Consider the following 21,294-nt stretch of genomic DNA (forward strand, 5'->3'; position numbering starts at 1 on the left):
TGGTAACAAGTTTTTTTTAAAAAATAGTTGAAATTACAGGTAGTCCTCGATTTACAACAGTTCATTTAGTGACCGTTCAAAGTTACAACGGCATTGAAAAAAGTGACATGACCATTTTTCACAGTTATAACCTTCGCAGCATCCCCATGATCATTTGATCAAAATTCAGATGCTTGGCAACTGGTTCATACTTACGACCGTTGCTGTGTCCCAAGGAGGTTATGTGATCGATCCCCTTTTGTGACCTCCTAGCAAGCAAAGTCTATGGGGAAGCCAGATTCACTTAACAGCAGGGTTACTAAATTATCGATTACAGTAATTCACTTTACAACTGAGGCAAGGAAGGTTGTAAAATCTGGCAAAACTCAGTTAACAAATGTCTCACTTAACATCAGAAATTTTGGGCTCAATTGTGGTCATAAGTTGAGGACTGCTTGTATATTTTATGGGAGGAGTGGGGAGAGGATCAGTATCTTGTTGGAGAACATCTCTACAACATTAACCTGGCTCTACTAAATTATATGTACATTCGTATTTGCTCAGGAAATTTTTCTCAGGATTTCTCAAACCAAACCAAACCAAATGAAAATGAGAAGTAAATGCATATTTTAAATTTGCCATTTGCTGTCTTAGTCCTGCAGTGTAAGAAATAAGGGGGCTTCTATATGATGCCTTAGCATTCATGACCATGCATTTATATAGAGAAAAATTTTCAATGTTTGGTAACATCTGTTAGTTTTATTTCCTATATTCATTACAGACTTATTACTATTTGGGTTCTTGTTAACCATAATGTGTTGGCTTTGCTCAGAGAGGGTTTCTAGGGAACCTGAGAAACTTTTAATAACTTCTGATACAAAGTTTATCAAAAGATAAGAAGCCATAATACGAATTCTACTAAATGACTTTTATTTATAACAATCAAATATATTGTGCTGTTCCTCCCACCTACTTTACATAGAAGCAATTCTTTTGGGGTGGGATATATAGTTTCCATCTGTTATTTGTTTTGGTAACAGTCTGATTTAGTGTTAGATACTGTAATTTACTTTTGACCATGTGAGAATTAACTTTAACTGATTTTATCAAATGACTTTCACTTAACAGATGGAATTGATCCCTTGGAAAACAAAATGTACCACCATTTTCTGAATTTGTCTTCTTAGCAAGTTTGAGTCCTAAGAACACTTTAAGCCCAATTTAGGTATCTCTAGGCTTTCCATCACTCCGTCTAGCCTATATTTAGTAATATAGTGGCCCCCAAATCAGCCAAAAATGGACTGAAACACTTGAAGAACAAATGTTTGTAGGGATTTTATACAACTTCTGTTGGCCTAATAAAATCCTGTCCCTATAAAAGCACCTGGAATTAAGCAGGCTTGGATTTAGTTAGTACTTGGATGGGAAATTACAGGGATTATCAGGAATATAAATGACATTTGGAAGTAAAAACAACCATAACAAAACAACTAGTGATAATCATGTCCTATAACAAGGTTGTCTTGATGAAGTCATCAGAGTTTAGCTTGAGGATATCTTTATAATCTTAGCTTTCCCCATCCTTGTAGCTGGGTGTATTGGAGTATCTCCTGGGATGGTGGGAATTGAACTTCATTGCATAATTGGGCTATGAGGTGGTGCTCTCAGAGCTTGGTTGTTTTCTAACTAGTTTGGGTAATGAAACATCTGCAAGAAAATAATCAAGCTCGAAGAGCCCCAAGGACCCCAATTTCAACCCTGAGGTACAGATATTCTCCTTTATCAATTCTGAGCTACCCACATGCCAGCATCCTCTCCAAGAGGCAATCAGAGGAAAGGAAGGTGGGGGGCAGATTGCAATTTGCCAGAAGGAGATACAGTGGGGGGAAAATGGCTATTCCTAGCAGATCGGACTCCATGACTTGATATATTTTGTGACATAATATTGGTGAGATTATTTGCAAGGCTGGTTACACAGAGAACCAGACTTCAGACTGGTATAAGAGGATTAGATTGGGAGCATGGAGGTTCAGTCTGAAATCCTCCATCACCCAATAGACTCAGTGGGCAATGGGGAACTACAGGGTCCACTTTTTCTTAGCACAATCTACTTTATACAGTTGTCGCTGTGAGGAAAAGGATAAAGGATGACCTTATAAATGCCACCTTGAAGGTCTTATGATTGAAAGGCAAGATGTAAATCAAAAGTGGTGGAATAGGATTCATAGGACTTAGAGGTGAGACCCCCAGGATGAAGTTAATTGCTGACTCAGGCCAGGTATCATCCTAGTTTAAGATATCTTGACAGTGTTGTAGAGAAAGTAAAATAAAGAGGTAAAAGAGGACCATAGCTCCTATAGGAAACATGGGATATAACAAATAAATATATCAATAGAACAAATCAGAACATTTTATGGTGAGTCAAACAATATATTTCCCGCAAACACTGATGGAAGGAAAATTAAGACTAATTTTATTGAGGGGTTTTTGTCCATTTGATTTTATTCTTTGTTCGATATTGTTTTATATAACAGCCGTGTGACCTCTTGGAATCCAGTTTTATGATAAGCAACCACATAAATATCTTAAATAAATAAATAATAAAAGTTAAGAGACTATTTAGTTGTATGTCCCCAAAGTGTTTTTTTAAAAAGCAACTGAACTTTTATTTTTTTCTTGAAAACGTTTCACTTCTCATCCAAGAAGCTTCTTCAGTTCTGTCAGCTTGTTGGATGAGAAGTGAAATGTGTCCAGTTGCCTTTTGAAAAGCACTTTTGGGACAACCATGACTTGGATGATTGAGAATCTCCATAGATTCTTACTAGGTACAGAGTATATCTCAAAAAAAAATCAGTGAGCTAATTCGGCCATTTTCCCATATGATAGATTCCCATTTAAATATCTTTAAGTAACCTTATCAAATTTTAACAAAAGTTTGAGGATAGTAAATAAATCTCCATGTTCTATTTTTAGGGCAAAAAAAAAAAAAAGTTTCCTAACACGAAGACTTAGAGCTTTATTAGTGTCTCTCCAACCTAAATTTATAAATAAGAGGGACCTAACTTGGTCATTATTATTTTTTTCCAAAGCACGTGAACATACACATATAGCTTAAATATCCATGGGAAATAACCATAGCTGGGAAGCATATTCTGTGCAAGAAATAAATTTTACTTCTAGGTTGGAGTCAGGAACAAAGAATTTCAAAACCACATCTAGCAAATATCCCTTAGACCAGTGATCCCCAACCTTTTTGACTCCGCGGCCCGGTACCGGCATCAGCTGGGCGCCGCGGCCCGGTACCGGCATCAGCTGGGCGCTGCCATCTTTTTTTGATGAAAAAGTGCTTCCGGTGAGCTTTCTACCGGAAAAGCTCACCGGAAGCGCTGGCGCCGCCATCTTTTTTGATGAAAACGTGCTTCGGTGAGCTTTCTACCCGGAAAAGCTCACTGGAAGCACTTTTTCATGAAAAAAGATGGCGGCTCCAGCAACCCCGGTAGGAGTTGTTCCGCGGACCGGTACCGGTCCCCGGACCGGTGGTTGGGGACCCCTGCCTTAGACCACCAAATTTTCCTGATACATATCCACTTGTTCTGCTCCAGTATCATCATTCATGCTTTAGTTCTGATGAAATCCAGAACTGACAACATTTTGCATGTTGTTGGCACCCCCAAGTGTGTGTTTTCAGTTCATGCTTGTGGATATGGCAATATGTTGGCTTGTAAAGTAATGTTTTAATTAAAGATCCTAGCTTACACAGAACAACTTAAGCATGCTCAGGATAAGTTTAATTTAAGATTTGTTGCACTTGTGATAGATTGGTAAGTATGAGCCCTAACTCTATAATCCTTATCATTGCTAGGAATGCTGTATGTGACATGGGTATGACAAAGGCTAACAACCTGGTCTATTGCTTTCTCTAAAGTACTAAAAAGTGAAGTAACTAATAACATGGGCTCCCACTGATTTCAATAGGACTGAAATGTGACTGACTTCCATAGCAATCTCATCTACTGCGGTTTCATAACTGATAGATTTCCTAAATCCAAGATCAGTAAGCTACCAGCTGCATCCCTGCATGCAACAAACCTGCTTAAGGGATTCTAATTGCAAAAAAAAAGGTGAGGTTTCTGGTTACTATTGGAATATTTCCATAATTTTAGAACAAACTTTTTCAGCGTAGCCATGCTTACCACCCATATCATACACAGATTCTTTTGCAAAGTTTGCAAAACGGGTTTTCTCCATATCTGAATGATTCTTCATTGCGCAAGCTGACAGGCCATTCATCATACACCCCAGGTCCAGCTGGACCATCCCAGCTTAGCTTGGCTACGGATTGAAAAACAAAACTAAACAGGGTCATCATGGAGACACTGAAATATCTACCACTGTTTATTTGTATCTCTGCTACCAAGAGTTCCTTGATGACCTTGGGCATGTCTCTTGTTTGCGAGCTTCACTTATTGCCTATCCATCTTCTTCCCTACCGAATATTCAACTCCTTAAGACATGGAAATAAATAGGTGGGAATCCATGCCAATACCATCAGAGATAAAAGAACCTAAGTTCTCTGTTCTCTGGACGAGGCATCCATTTGCCCTACTATGTTCCCCAATTGCTTCCCAGTTTCTGGGCTATTAGAAACAACCTGGTCTCTACCCCTGCCCCCCCCCCCCACCGCTCCCCATCATCTCCAGGCCAAGAACAACATCCATCCATCTGTCCATTCATAGGAATATTCTTGAATCATCTTTGTATAAACTGCCTGCCGCCACAGTCAAGAAATGATTATTCAGCAAAATTGGCCCTTCCTTATTGCCTGCTGCCTCTTCTGTTTCTTTTATCCACCTGCTCCAGATTTTTATTATAACGATTCGGGGCTGGGGGGGGGGGGAGGATAACAACTCCCAAACATGCATACACACATATACGCTGGCAAATACGCAAACGTATCCTGGCCCCTTCTAAAGACAGGATGTCTTCTTCTTTTTCTTTTTTTTTTGGCCACTGCAGAAATCCACCTCCCCCCGTCCTTTGAAGCCTCAAAGCTCATTCTACCCACAGACACACAAAAATTAAAGGACGGGGAGAGAGGCCTGTGGTCTGAGTTTTCCTGCATCATTGCAGAGAGATGGATAGATTCCACCCCCACTTTCAGTCTTCCCTCTAGTGCTTGACCGGGAAAGAAGACAAGGAACTACAGAAGACAGATTTCCATAAAACCCATTCTCAGGCATTTATTTAAGCAGTTGCTCTCGCAACCAAGCCCATCGTATAAACCGCACAGTCGAATCAGCATCCCTGCAGAGTTTTTTTTTTTTTTTAAAAAAGAAAAAAATCCCTGTTCCATTCATACGGAGTGCTGCAGCAGGAGAAGAGGTGGTGGAGGGAGAGAAATGTACAGGCCTTCCCACAACAGTCTTCACCACCCCTAGTTTCAGTCCTTAGATCCAGAGTCCCCACAGGACAGAGATGGAGAGCAAACAGATCGGGATGTCTAGGTCCACATCCATTATTTTTCTAGCCTAGATCTGCGTGCTGGGTTCTCCTTCCCCGTTTTTGGGTTTTTCTTCCTCCCCAACCAAGCCTGGTCATTGCAGCAATGATTTTTTGGTTTGTTTTTTTTAAAGCATCAGCTGCACTTCTGACACCTTCTCCTTCAGGCCCCAATTGCCTGGCAAAGCAGCCTGGAAAGCAGGCTTAAAAGTGACCCAACCATGAAATCCATGGCTTACCTTCCCTTCTCTGTTTAAGTGGTTATGCTACACACACACACACACACACACACACACATACCCCTCTTACAAAGACATAGAACATACATCTCTCTGTGACTATGTACACACTGTGTCTTCGAGGAAATCTAATGACACTTCCAGCTAAGTAGTAATATAGTTGTGGCCTTTTAAAAACCTATGCTTTCTTTTACTATTACAATGTTATTTCTTGCAGGTTATGAGCATGCCAAATACACTTGAACAGGGGAAATATTGGATGCTCTCCTCTAACTACACTCCAGCACAAATAAGATTAACATTATCTCTCTCCTGCGAGCCCCCTCCCAGCACCTCAACATCTCCAGTGATATCCCCCAAACCCCACCCCATGCCTACCTACCTACCAAAAAGCTGTTTGCCCTAAGCAGAGTACCCATTTACTTCCCTTTCCCCAAAAAACCTCTAGGAAAGGAACCTTCTCTTAACACCTTCACCCCACAAACCCCAAATGAATTTCCAGTGGAGCCCTACGCTCCCCCCGCCCTTTCAATCCCACCTTTAGGCTGCCATAGGATCAACAGTTCCACTCACCTACAGCCTCACATTTTTATTCCTCCCAACAGGCCAAATTAACCTGGACCGTTTGGTCAAAACACCCCAGATGTTCCTTCATTCGCCTCTGTCTTTAGATACATCCGAGGCCAAGATGAAGGCAATTTTTTTCAGCTGTTGAGCTACTCATACCATGCCCACCCCATGGAACTGGTGCTCTCTTTCCTGACCCTCGCTTCCAAATCTGCCAGAGACTCACCGGTCTGCCCTTTCCCCAGAGTCTTCTCCAGCCGATAGGGCCCCACATACTGAGCATGTTGCTGGCTCTGTTGCGACTGGTAGAGGTGGACCCCACCTGCTTCTTTGCCACCGGACATGGCTTTTGTTTGTCGCCCTTCTGAGCAACAATCAGAAACAGGAGGTGGTGGGATGGGAAGGGGTACAGCAAGGCGAGGCAAGGCCCCCCCAGCGCCCCCCTATAGGGACAATACCAAGGCCGGCATCCTGATGGGTTTAGTAGGAGGGGGATGCTCTCGGCATCAGGAAAGGGAGGGTAGAGGAGGAGGAGGAGGAATGCTACAGCCCGGGTACCAGCATCATTCAGCTGGTCCAGCCGATGCTGTGGATGAAGGATGTTCCTGGCGAGGCTCTTCTCCCGGGCTGGTCCTTCGCCTCCTCTCACTGCAATCTGAAGGGATCTCTCGAGCTCTCCCCTTACATCAGCATCCGGGCAACTGGGTGACAGACACAATCCAGGTTAACCCTTGGCGGAACAAAGGCAGCGCCTCCTCCCCAGGCAGGGGGGAAGGGGTGGGGATGAAGGGGCGGGGTTGGGATGGAGAAAGGGAGTGGGGAAAGGTTTCTGACGGGATACGTGAGGCTGCGGGGTGGGAGGATTCAGTGAAGGTTGGGAGCCCTGGATGAGGAGCATGGGAAGGAAGCAGGGTACTCAGCTGCAGATTGCAAGTTCCTGTTCTGGTAGGGGAATATTGTACGCATGTAAGCTTTTATATGGGTGTGGGCACAAATGCCCACAAATATGTAATGAGTTTTTGCAAGGGAGAGATGGATGCTGATTTTTAAGGGGGTGGCAGTGTTTGTGTGTTTGTGTCCTTGTAGACAGAGGGATTGCCCTTTGCAAGAAATCAGGTGTGCTCACAGATGGAAGGTGGGGAGGGAGAGAAAAAATGTGTGAGAGAGAAAGCTGCAAGATCTTTTACTTTTTGTTTATGTCATATAATCTCTTCTATATAAACAAACTGAGATCCAATATGGTTTAGTGTTAGGATGCTGAGGTAAGAATGGGAAGACCCAGATCCCAGTCTTCCTTTAGGCATAAAAGTTTGATCCAGTCATTTTGTCTTGGTCTAGAATAGGAAATAGAAAAATTGTCTTTCTGCCAACCTGCATTGGACCAAGAGGATATATTGCAGTCCATGTCCTTCAGTGGAAAGGCTTTCATAGAGGATCAATTATTTGATAATAATAAAATTAAAGCAAAGCCTTTCCCTTCTGGCTTCTAAGTAGGTTATAGTTGGTGTTTAGATCCATACTTTTATAAACTGCACGCTCGGATAGGTGAACAATTGCAGTTAACTTTAGCTGACCACGAAAGGCTAAGCTGTTAATGTTTGGAGGGAACATCATGAGGAAATTTTAGCTTGAGAACTACAAAAAACAATCTGAAGGATTTAAGCAATGATGTATTACAATATTTCTGCATGGTTGCCAAAAACAAAACAAAAAACCCTGAAAACATAATCTAATGGTCTATCAGACATAAAACATGACTTGGTGGAAACCTACAAGAAAAAAATACATTTGAAGCCTAAAGCTCTCACACAACTGCAGCAGAATATCTTGAAGAGGCCTTATTGCTCCAGAATGGGGTTCTATTCTCAGTCAGAAAAAGAGGGAAAAAACCATATTTCTGTTATAACTCCCTTTGGTTTTAACTTGCAACCCAACTGAAAAGCACTGCTACCACAGCTGGAGACTAATTATGCTTTTCCTTGCTTTTTCCTTCTTGCTGTTTTGGTTTTGGGCAGAGATCAGAGATTACCCAGTTCTTCCTTATAATTGCAATGTTGAAAGAGGAATGCAAACCACAGATCTTCATGGGTGAATAGTTAATCCTTGACCTACGATCACAATTGAGCCCAGAATTTATGTTGCTAAGTGAGAAATTTGTTAAGTGAATTTTGTCCCATTTTATGACTTTTCTTAGCGTATTTATTAAGTGAATCGCTGCAGTTCTTAAATTAGTAACATGGTTGTTAAGTTAATCTGGCTTCCCCATTGACTTTACTTATCAGAAAGTCACAAAAAGGAATCATATGAGTCTGGGATACTGCAACCATCATAAATATGAATCAGTTGTCAAGCATCCAAATGTGACCATGAGGATGCTGCAACAGTTAAGTGTGAAAAATGGTCATATGTTACTTTTTTCAGTGTCATTGTAACTTTGAATGGTCAATAAATGAACTGTTATAAGTCAAGGACTACGTGTAGAACAAAACAGTCTTTCTCAGCCTGATATCCTCTGTTTTTACTAAGTTGATATCTCTAAAAATTCCCAGCCATGGACAATGGATGAATTCATAATGAGTTAAAAGAGACAGAGAAAACAGAATGCAATTGGAATAGAGTAAAATGTAATTCCTGGAAAACTTTGCCACTTTGGGGTTATTATCAATAGCTATGACTTTTTTCAGAGATTCAACAAATTGATTTCTGAGAAGGTTTCAAACAAAGCTTTTCATTCATGGAAATAACAGGAGTAGAAAAGGAAGTGGGAATGAACAGGGAAAATAAATTAGACAATTAAACAAGAAACTCTTGCTAAAAATAACATTGCAAACTCTGTGCAGACATGGGACAGAAAAGATGAAATGCATTCCTGACAAGCAATTTATTTTCAGTATCCTGATTTTAAAATCAAAGGTGACGTTGGACGGGTAGGCAGGGAAATTAATAAATTGCTCTGAGTCTCAACAGAAATATCATTTCTGCATATGATTTTGAGGCATATTTCTGTATCAGCATAAGAGAAACGTTTGTAATTGCTCCACACGTGAATATAACTTTGTATATATTTTGCCTGAGGAGATCAGAAGTGAGATTCTCGGAGATGCAGCACCAAAATGCAGATTGGCTGTGAGGCCTTTTCCATACTGCAAAATGTAAGTGAACCTTTTGGGCTTGGTGTGTCAAAAATTCACAAAATTCCTAATTTGACTCTCCTGACCTCTCTCTCTCTCTCTCTCTCTCTCTCTCACACACACACACACACACGAGAAATGATTTTCTATTGCCCCACATGTAGGTCACCCTGAATAGTGGCACTTGGCAATAGCACTGAGACTGGGCCTGAAGTTGAGGCCCAGGCCTCGACTTCTGGCCTAGCGCCATTGCTACACATAAAAAGGCTGTCTTGTGCTGTTCCATAAGGTGCATACACAATTGCCCCCACAACCTGTTGTTCCCAAAATGGATCCTAGCCTGGCACCAAAGCCAATAAAGACCACCAGACACAAGGAATGGCATTTTTAGCTTCTTTTATTGGAGTCCTTCAGCAAAAGGGTCTTAGCAGTTAAAGGAGCCAAGATCTTTGAACAATTCACAAATACAAATTTTATACAGCTATGATTAAGGAAGTTAACACCCTAAGAATCAATCATTGGTTCCTTGACGCATGTTTCTTTTGGTTGGTTTCTCCTGCTTTACCTCCTTCTTCACACATTTCATGCATATGCTAATAAGCTTTCTCACCAAAAGTGATTTACTATTATCATGAGGTCACCAAAGTTATATATCTACATGCCCCTTAGCTAGCTAGCATCCTTCCAAGGTGTCCTTCTAACTTGTACATTTCTTGTAACTTTCTTGTTGCTTATGGGCTGTCTGCTAAAAGGAAACACAGGGAATATGCATATGTAACACTTCAATTCTAAGTGGCCAGAAAGCTGTAACAAAGAGTTAGACATCTTGCAGACCTCAGCTAGAAATTAGGAATAGAGATGGTCTGGAGCAAATATAATGTGTATTAAATAACTCCTGGAGCACTCATTAGCCAAGGCTAGGAATAGGGATGGCTGGAGACCAATAGGACAATAGTTATATCATTACTAAAATGTTTATTAGATTGTTTTATATACCCTGCCTTTTGCTTTAGTGAAAATGTATAATGCTTTCTTAATTCTATTGTTTGGGGTTCCTTAATTCTATTTTCTAGCCAAGACCCCTTTTCTTGGAGCGCTTCAATAAAAGGAAACAAAACCTGCTCCTTGTGTCTGGTATTCTCCATTGGCTTCAGCCCCAGCCTCAGACCTGATTTGAGGACAACAATATGTCCCACCATTCATTACTGGTCTTGTTACACTCATCGCAGCTGCAACTTTCCGCCTCAGCCATTCCTTTAACAACTTTCCTAATTCCAACTTGAGATCTTCAAACCCAGTGCTCCCCAGGATCTGCTATGTATCGCTTACCTTTAGGTGGTGTCCGCCTTCTGACAAGCCCCTGCGGCCTACTCGTGATGGCTCCGAATTGCACAAGGCCTTGGTTCTTCAAACAGTTTCAGAGAATGCTCTTCCATGACTATGTGCTTTCTCCCCAAACTACGTGAGAGCACACACTGTTCTTGCACAGGCTCTGCAGTGAGGGTCACACAACATGGACTTTGTAGTACCACACAACATAGACTTCGTAGTATTGTTATATTTGCTAACTAACAGGCTTATTTTGCATTTTACTTTGACTTATTTTTCTCTTTTTTTAATGATTAAACCATTTCAGGCTGTGATGTAGAAAACTGTTTATGGATTAATTGATAGCTTTTAACATCCCTAAACTGATAGGACAGGATGTCTGGAGTTTGTCTTTTGTAAGAGAAAGTTTGTTAATGTTAACTGGTATAGGTAATCCTCAATTTAGGACCACAATTGAGCGCCAAAATTTATGTTGTTATGTGAGAAATTTGTTAAGTGAGTTTTGGTCCATTTTACAACTTTTTTTTACCACATTTGTTTAGTGAATCACAGCAGTTGTTAAGTTAGTAACAAAGTTTTTAAGTGAATCTGGTTTCCCCACTGTTTTTGCTTATTAGAAAATTGCAAAAGTTGATCACATGACCTTGGAATACTGCAGCAATCATAAATATGTGCCAGTCGCCCAGCATCTGTGTTAGGGTTTGAGGATTAACCCCTAGCAGAGTATTGCAGCAGTAGTCAAGCCAGGCAGCCAAAGGAGAGCGGAAGGGCCCCAGAGTATACACACACTGAACACAAACACTGTTTGTAGTTTAAATAGTTTTTAATCCAGTTAGAGTTTAAGCATTGTCATTCAGTCCATTAAGTCATTCACAGTATTTCCATCCAGTAAGACTCACTAGTATAGTCCAAGTTAAGAGTCCTTGCAATATCTTTATCAGCCGATAAAGATATCTTCTCCTCCTCCGGTTTCACTCTCCAGAGAAACAAACGCTGGATATTCAGTAGAATTACGCAGTAATCAGCAAACAGTAGCAAACAATAACAGTTCAGTCACAGGCATTCACAGTCAGTAATCACAGTTAGTCGCAGCAGCACACAGTTACAGTAGCACACAGTTACAGCCAGCACACAATGACAGACAGTAAGCTTTCCAGCTTCTAATGCTTCCTTATATTGTAACTTCTAACCGCACCCTTAATCGGCTAATTGCCTGCTGCATTGTGCTTAAAGTGATAAGCACTTAAACCATGATATCTAAGTTTTATATATTTATTCACCCAAACCATATTTGGTATCAATGTTATACCTAACATACTCCCCTTTTGGGTGAAATAAATATATAATACCTCTACAATCTTATCCCATATTTTTCACAACTCTCCTGGTGCTTATTGGCACCTTGGGCTTTAGTAAAATTATCAGCTAAATTGTCCTCCGACATACAGTACTCTAGCTGAATCATCTTACTTCTTACAGATTGTCTCACGTTTAGGTATCTTAGATCTGTATGCTTGCTCCTTGTTTTTACTCCAATATTTGTGGCCATTTGAATTGCTGCCTGATTATCTTCATGTATAATTATAGGATAATCTACAGTTATACCTATATCAATTAACATTTGTTTATACATTATTAATTCTGTACATAACAATGATAAACAGGAGAATTCTGCCTCCATAGTAGACAAACTTATATGCTGTTGTCTTATTGACTTCCAGCCTATTAATGTATTACCCAGCATTATGGCTGTTCCTGAAGTCGACTTTCTAGTGTCTCTTTCTGATGCAAAGCTAGCATCTGCATATGCACTTAGAATTAAATCACCCTTTGGTTCTAAATACAATGAATAATTCATTGTCTTTTTAAGATATCTTAATATCCTCTTTGCTGCATTCCAGTGTCTTTCACATGGTGCAGAATTGAATCTAGCCAACTGATTCACGCAATACGATATATCTGGTCTAGACCAATTACTAATATAACTCAAACTACCAATTAAAGATTGATAAATCACCTTATCAAACTCAGGGCTTTGTTCATCAGTGTTGCTAAACTCCTGACTCATTGGAGTCTTAGCTGGCTTACAAAGCTCCATCTTGTAATCTTTTAGCAATTTGCTTATCTTATCTTCCTGAGATATCTTAAAACCTTTCCGTGTTTTCTTTATATTCAAACCGAGATACTTCTTTATCTCCCCTAATTGCTTGATCTTTATTCTCTTTCCTAATGATGCTATTATTTTATTTGCTTCATCATTAGTTTCAGTTATCAATGCAATGTCATCTGTGAATAGTAATAATAATGATAATTTCCCATTTGTCTCCCTCTTAAACAGACATGGATCAGCTAAACCAGCTTTAAATCCTATATTGTTAAGTTCCTTTACAATATACTGGTTCCATTCATAGCCTGATTGTTTAAGACCATAGAGGCTTTTCTTTAACAACCAACAATCATTATTATTCTTATTTTCACTTTTAATACCAACAGGTTTTTTCATATAAATAATATGTTTTAATGGGGCGTGCAAGTAAGCAGTTTCCACATCTAGATGGTTAACTATATAGTTTTTACTAGCTGCCCACACTAAAGCTGCCCTCAAGGTTGCTGCCTTAAGACTAGGTGCAAACACCTCATCATAGTCATTAGCATTCTGCCTAAAACCTTGGGCTACTAACCTTGCCTTATGGATTAAATTACCATCCTTATCTGTTTTTACCTTAAATATCCATTTGCAGCTAATGGATTTCTTTCCTACAGGTAATTTGGCATTTTCATACACCTTCATATCTCTTAATGAATTCAGTTCCTTATTCATTGCTGCATACCATCTTTCTTTTTCCTTATTAGGATACTTTTTAATTTCTTCAACAGAATTAGGAACTTGATTAATCTGGCACACTGTGTTAGCCTGGTACCTATCAGGCGGTCTAGATACACGTGTAGTTCTTCTGGGAATTACAGGGCTTACAGGAGGACTTTGTTGAACTACTACCTGTTCATCTTCCTCATCCTGTTCAGCTATTGAGTCTGTTTCTTCCTTTATGGGCACTATTTCATCCTGTATTTGTCTCTTTACTTTATTTTTAAAGTTACAGGGATAACTAATGGGATTTCTATAGGATTCAATAATTACATCTTTATTGGCATCCTGTTCTAATTTCTCCCATCCTTCATGTTCTAGAAATTGGGCACTAGCACTACATAACACTTTAGATGTGCCTTTCTCCCAAAATCTATATGCCCTATGGTTTGCCTGATAACCAACGAAGAAAAAATCTTTTAGCTCTATGTTGCCCTTTTTTTCTGAGTTGTGCAGGAATATGCACCCATGCTGGTGCACCAAATGTGTGCAGGTAACTTAGATCAGGTTTCCTGCCATGCCATCTGGTAAATGGAATTTCACCTGTTGTTGTATTAACAACGTTGTTCAATATGTTATTAGCACACATTGTAGCCTCCCCCCACAAAGAATCAGGTAACCCAGAATCATTTAACATTGTTCTAACCATTGCCTGTAGTGTTTGGCCTCTTCTTTCAATAAAAGCGTTATGTTCTGGCCTGTATGGAGCAGACTTCTTATGCTCTATTCCAGCTACCTTAAGTCTGTTCTGGAATTTGTTATTAATAAATTCCGTGCCATTATCTGTCACCAGGGTTATCAGTTGTCGTTTAGACTTTCTTTCAGCAAACCTAAGCCAATTGAAAAAATGTTGATATGTTTCAGTTTTGCTTTTCAATAAATAGCAAAACCCATATCTAGAATAATGGTCCATAATGCTCAGTATATATCTAGCACCTCCCATACTGGGTTTCTTTGGACCTATTATGTCTGCAAATACTACTTCTAAAGGTTCTTTTGTTTTGAAACCATTTAGCCTATTTGCAGGCAATACCTTGCTCTTATCTTCACAGCAAACATTACAACGCAAATATTTATCACAAGATTTTAACCTTATTCCTTCAGATAACTCAACTGTACGTTTTAGCATTTTAAAATTTACATGCCCCAAACGCCTATGCAATAAATGGATACATTCATCATGAGGCTTTATATTATTAAATACAGTTTGAGCCTCCCCTTTCTTACTATTATCTAAGACATATAATGTTCCATTTAAAGCTGCAGTTACCCTTTTGTTATCTTTTTCAATTATGCAATTATTATCTTTAAAAGTAATTACATAACCTAATTTATCTAATACCCTTACTGAAAGCAAATTAAACTTTAGTTGCGGTACATACAACATTTTTATATCCTGGTTTATGTACGGACAACGTGCAAAACCTTGACCTTTCGCTTTCAGGTTCCAGCCACTGGCAAGTGATATATGTTGAGAACTTGTAGACATTTTTATAAATTTTGTCTTATCTCTTGTGATGCAGTGGGATGCGCCACTGTCAACCACCCATAAATTATTCTTCACATCAGAGTTGCTAAACATGGCTAGTTCAAATGCTTTCTTTGGCTTTTTTACATTCTGGCTTTTTCTCTTTTTGCAGAACCTTGCCAAATGTCCTCTGCCTCCACAATTAAAACACTTTTTAATTGTGTATGCCGTTGAAGATAAATTCTCTTCTTCCAGGTGCTGTAATTTGCTTTGCTGGTTTCTTTCAAGCTTTGAAGATAATTTCTCTTCTTTCTTATCTTCTCTCAGCTCGTCACGCTCACGCCTTCTTCTGGCTTCTTCTAGTAGCCTGCCTGTAATCTCGGTTAATGAGAGGCTTTCTTTTGGCAATACCTCTAACGAAGTCACATAGTCATCATAGCTTTGATCTAATGAAGATAATATTATGTAGACTTGTTGCAGTTCATTAAATATAAGCTCTTTTTCTTGCAAATCTTGAAAAATGCTCTTCATACAGTTTAAATGAACTAACATATCTCCATTCCTCTGAAGATGCGTTCGAAAAAGCTTCCGTGTAAGATTTATATGTGCTCCTACACTGTCCCGAACATAAATCTTCCTGAGGTTCTCCCAGCAGTTTGCAGCATTTTCTTCTCCACGAATATGGACAAGCTGCTGATCACAGAGAGTCAGTCCTATGATGCATAAAGCCTGCTCATTTTTCAGTTTAAAGTCTTGTAACTTTTCTTTATCATCATCATTAGCAGGATCCCAGCTACTCACATCTGGTGGGTTTGCTATAATGTCCCACAAACCTTCTCTGCGTAGAAGTAAACTACATTTCATTGACCATGAAACATAGTTTGTTCCATCCAGCCTGGATATCATGGACAGTTGTGACAAATTTACTTGTGCCATTGCTCTTCAGATATTTTGACTATTTTAAACTAATTAAAACAGTTTGTTTTTACAGTAATGTGCAACTCACACCAACTCTCTCTGCTATATCCTGGTTAATTAGACTATGCTGCTGGGCCCATAACCAATGTTAGGGTTTGAGGATTAACCCCTAGCAGAGTATTGCAGCAGTAGTCAAGCCAGGCAGCCAAAGGAGAGCGGAAGGGCCCCAGAGTATACACACACTGAACACAAACACTGTTTGTAGTTTAAATAGTTTTTAATCCAGTTAGAGTTTAAGCATTGTCATTCAGTCCATTAAGTCATTCACAGTATTTCCATCCAGTAAGACTCACTAGTATAGTCCAAGTTAAGAGTCCTTGCAATATCTTTATCAGCCGATAAAGATATCTTCTCCTCCTCCGGTTTCACTCTCCAGAGAAACAAACGCTGGATATTCAGTAGAATTACGCAGTAATCAGCAAACAGTAGCAAACAATAACAGTTCAGTCACAGGCACTCACAGTCAGTAATCACAGTTAGTCGCAGCAGCACACAGTTACAGTAGCACACAGTTACAGCCAGCTACAGACAGACAGTAAGCTTTCCAGCTTCTAATGCTTCCTTATATTGTAACTTCTAACCGCACCCTTAATCGGCTAATTGCCTGCTGCATTGTGCTTAAAGTGATAAGCACTTAAACCATGATATCTAAGTTTTATATATTTATTCACCCAAACCATATTTGGTATCAATGTTATACCTAACAATCTGAATGTAAATAAGGTGTCCATGGGGCTACTGAAACATCTTAGGTGTGAAAAACAATCATGTCACTTTTTTCAGTGCCATTGTAACTTCAACCGGTCATTAAATGAACTGATGTAAGTGGAGGACTACCTTTAATTGGTAGCTCTAGTTCAGGGGGTCTCCAATCTTGGCAATTTTATGACTTGTGAACTTCAACTCCCAGAGTTTCTCATCCAGATTGGCTGGCGGAGAAAATTTGAGAGTTGAAGTCAACAAATCTTAAAGTTGCCAAGGTTGGAGACTCCTGTTTTAGTTCATCCACAGCCTTTTTCTGCTCCATCCTTTCTCTGCAAGTTGCCAAGCATCCAAATGTAAATCACGTGACCATGGAGATTATGCAACAGTCATAAGTGTGAAAAATGGTCATAATTCACCTTTTTCAGTGCCATTTCAAACAGTCACTACATGAACTCTAAGTAGAGGACCACTTTGGTTTGTCTCTCTCTGTGAACTCCAAACAAACTTAAGACTTTTTTCCTCATTAACATCTTAAATGCCCTTGCTTTCATCAGACCTCATTTAAATAGACTTATATGTAACGTATTTGACTACATGTAACTGATTTCCTATGCAAAGGGGAAGTTACTTTTGTCCTGTCCAATCAACTTTTCTTACATTTTCTTTAATGTGTTAACAATGAAATAGAATTTAAGCTGAGAATCGAGAGGTTCTCTTTGAATGAGAGGAATCCTTTTTAATCAGAGCACTTTGAACAAATCGTAATGAAATGATCTTCCTGCCTCGGTCCGTTTCATTGGAAAATATCCATGCTGAGGTTTGAGGCTAGGAAGCCATATCAGGCTTTCAGCAGCCTCCAAATATCACATGAAAACAGGGTGTGTTTTCAAGATTAGTTGTTGTTGGGTGTTGTTGAACACTGATATGTCACCCAAAATGTTGGACACATTTCATAGATTCATCATTACGGGCATACATCTACAAGAATTGGAACAAACATTGAGTGAAGCAAATGAAAAATATGGAATAGATTGAAGTTTAAATAACGATAAATGCATGTTTAATATGTGTTATATACAGTATATATATCTATACATAACAATTGTATACTGGTAGTTTCTTTCTCACTCTGAAAATAAATTCAATTTTATTTTGTATGATTTCCTGTTAACATATCATAAATATAAACACAGAGACTGATAGATAATAAGAAAGATTGGATCCATCCTGGATTGTAACAAAGTTACCTGGGTTTAATTGGACTTTTCTTAAATTCCAGCTCCGGTTGTGGTGAGTAACGTGGGATAACTACAAGTTACTGAACGTACAGCAAAAGGAGAATATGTCTTCCATTTGGTCCATGTCCTCCATCCAGCAGGCATACATTTAAAATCAAATGTTAACTCTTTTATTCTTTTGCTTTTTTAAAAAAATTGGAACTATTTTCACAATTGTTAGCAATTCAAGCTTTCATGTTTGGTGTTTTTTCTAGTTCTTTCTGTTGGTTCATTGACTGATTTGGCAGCCAAGATTTAAAGGTAGTTCCTGACTTACAACCAATCTCTTGAGGACCATTCAATTGTGACAGACCCTGCCTATCTATCTATCTATCTATCTATCTATCTATCTATCTATCTATCTATCATCTATCTATCTATCTATCTATCTATCTATCTATCTATCTATCTATCTATCATCTATCTATCTATCATCTATCTATCTATCTATCTATCTATCTATCTATCTATCTATCTATCTATCTTATCTATCTAACAAGAAAGACATTTTCCTGTTAGAAAATTAACAGGAAAGACAACAGCAATTTGTATCAGCCAAAGAATGGTATGTTAACATGGTATGTTAAGTTATAATTTCAGGGTGTCTTGAAATTGCCCTTTCATGGAACCTCCGTTTTTTCCTTCCACTCACCCCCTTGATTTTCCATTTTCTCTTGTTACCAATAGTCTAGGACTAGAGAGTCTACTGAATTATAAGTGGACCTCTGCTAACCTGGGGCTTATTCGAGCTTGTTAATACCGAAATATCTTTCTGCATCTGGATGGTGCCATTCTACAAAAGGTTACGCACCACAAATTAGATGCTAGAGGCATTGATTTTATATATGTACCTTGTCTTTTTACAGTAGCCATAATATGACAAAATAAAACACTAAGATAACATAAATGCTAACATAAATGTTAAAGGTAAAAATCAAGAACATTTATTAAAGAAAGCCTGGAATAATGCACAATAAAATAGAACAAATACAACTGAAGCTTCTTTTTTCTTTTTAAATTCTGGTAGCCAAAACTGTTACAGTGAAAAGGTCAAGGCAAAATAAAAAACGGATGAAATTAATAAATAAAAATGCTTCTCGAAGGAGAAACTTTTTTAGCGGGGAGAGGGGCAGGAACTCCCCCTTGCATCCTGTGTTTCATATGAGCATTAAGAAAGATACTTTTGCAACTACAAATAAAGTAATAGGGAAAGGAAAGATCTGGGAAATAGGAAAAACAGCAGCTGACATTTGGTGAAAAGATACAATGAACTTTCAAGATGACTGCAAGGCAGAAATACCCCTGATTTTCTTATTCGTTTTTCTTCCATCTTTGCTTGATTGTTTGATTCAATTCAAGCTAAAAATCTAGGCCATTATTTTTACTAAAGTTGCTGGAAGGAAGAACCTCTCTTTTCTTCTTAATGTACAAACCCAAACACACATGTAATGCTGAACCTAAGAATAAGAATAAGTTCCTGAAATTTAGAGTTTGAATACTTGGCCTTAGATGCAAAACTAGATGTATGTAGCAAGAAACCTATATTGGGTTGGGCCAGGGAGCCAAAAAACATATATTAGATAGTTAGTTTGGTATAGTGGTTAAGGCACCAAGCTAAAAACCAGGAGGCTGTGAGTTCTAATCCTGTCTTAAACTCGAAAACCATCTGGGTGATTTTGGACCAGTTATTCTCTCTCAGCCCTGCCCACCTCACTGGGTTGTTATGTGGAAGAAACAGGAGGAAGAAGGAGTATTATGTATGTTTTTCACCTTGAATTATTTATAAAAGTAATAAAGGCAGCATAACAAAAACTAAGAAATAAAATACAGTATAAATAACTCAAGATGACTTATTCACTAATCCAGCTAAATAACTTTTCCCTAATTTGATGTTTTAAAAGTATACATTGGACTGCCATTGCCACTATGGTACACATGAATTGATAGACAATTTCTGAACAGTCTGGGACAATTGGATCAGATGTTAGAAAATGTAAAGGCATCAGTCTAATAAAATTCTGTATTTATGTCGGAATGGAGAATGAAAGAGGATGGGAAAAGATTGCATCTTTAAGTATTTGCCGCAGTTCTCCAGTTACAAGAGAAAGAATTAATCCTGTTACATGTTGGTGATTTCCTAGAAGTTGGAGTTTGGTTGCAAATCTATATATATAAAAGTGAAATACCACTCACGCATCATCATAAAATCTCCAGAACCGTAAAGCCTACAAACTTAAAATTTGGCACATATGTTTCTCTTGGCTTCTAGGTGCTCACTAAGAAAGGATTTTTCAAAAAGGCCATCAGAGCATTAGTATTTCATATATCATTATTAACACGCTCTGAGTTCCACTTCCTCTCCCTGCCTGAAAAGAAATCTGTTCCAAATGTAAAACACAAGCAGAGGAGTTTCAGTTTTAGTTTCACAGCAGCAACCAGCTTTAGTACAGAACAGTTGAGCTAAGCCATGTCCAGGCTCCTTGCTGTCTCCTCTTTGCTCATACAGCAAATACTGTTTCAGTTTCCATGTTTCAGTTTCCAAACAGCCCTCAACTCTCTCACACACTGACAGGACACTAGCCAGATGAATACCGATGGATGCTGGTAGGCAGAGGCACAATTCCCCCCACTTATTTTCCTCCCTAAAAACTAAGCCTGATTACATAGTTTCATAGCAAAGCATGGCTATAGAGCTAATTTACTCATATTTGGAAGAGACCAAAGGAAGTCAAAAAGAGTTACGCTTATTTCTATATTTGAAATGTTATACATTGATAATGCTTAATCTTGCTTAATCTTACTTCTGCAACCTTTGGAATAATGATCTTGAATGGCATGTTTTTGTAAATCAATGGCAGAGTTGTTCAGAAAAACTAGATATTAATTTATTTATGAAATGCCTTAAGGTGGTCCTCCAGCAGACTTGGGGCACCTTACCAAATATGAATTCCAGAGATATGAATTTCATTGCAATTTAAAATCAGGTTACTACAACTGAAAATATAGTGGAAACCCCAGAAAACGTACAATTATGATTGATTACATTGTCTTACTGCTTGGAATGCAATTTGTGAACTGTAATATTAATTCATCTGATCTCAGTTACCATCTTTGGCACCAACCCTGTGAGATGAATTGGGCTTAGAGAATGAGTGACTGGCCCAGGTACACCTGCACTGTCCATTTTGAATATAGTTGAAAGAGGAAGCTTGAAAGGGTTCTCAAGATCGGTGCTACATGGAACAAAACTGACTGA

At 38.8% G+C, this 21,294-nt stretch overlaps 1 protein-coding gene and 1 long non-coding RNA gene across 5 annotated transcripts in view; one reads left to right on the forward strand and one right to left on the reverse strand.

The window, feature by feature from the left end:
- BRSK1 (BR serine/threonine kinase 1) overlaps positions 1–6,987 on the reverse strand; it is a 60,045-nt gene extending 53,058 nt beyond the window's left edge. For all 4 annotated transcript variants that reach the window (XM_087947521.1, XM_087947523.1, XM_026677593.2 and 1 more), the window contains exon 1: positions 6,511–6,987. In XM_087947521.1, the coding sequence (XP_087803647.1) occupies positions 6,511–6,567 (57 nt within the window). In that variant the 5' untranslated portion in view covers positions 6,568–6,987. The remainder of the gene's footprint in view (positions 1–6,510) is intronic.
- Positions 6,988–7,094: 107 nt separating this feature from the next.
- On the forward strand, positions 7,095–11,436 carry LOC148129322 (uncharacterized). The gene is made up of 3 exons (XR_015745977.1): positions 7,095–7,229; positions 8,567–9,436; positions 11,362–11,436. It is a non-coding gene; the product is annotated as an uncharacterized LOC148129322 (long non-coding RNA).
- Positions 11,437–21,294: the final 9,858 nt, after the last annotated feature.

The sequence above is a fragment of the Notechis scutatus genome, chromosome Z (genome assembly GCF_049901735.1).
Source record: "Notechis scutatus isolate UNSWTSFEM ecotype Mainland chromosome Z, rNotScu1.2, whole genome shotgun sequence".
NCBI classification, from domain to species: domain Eukaryota; kingdom Metazoa; phylum Chordata; class Lepidosauria; order Squamata; family Elapidae; genus Notechis; species Notechis scutatus.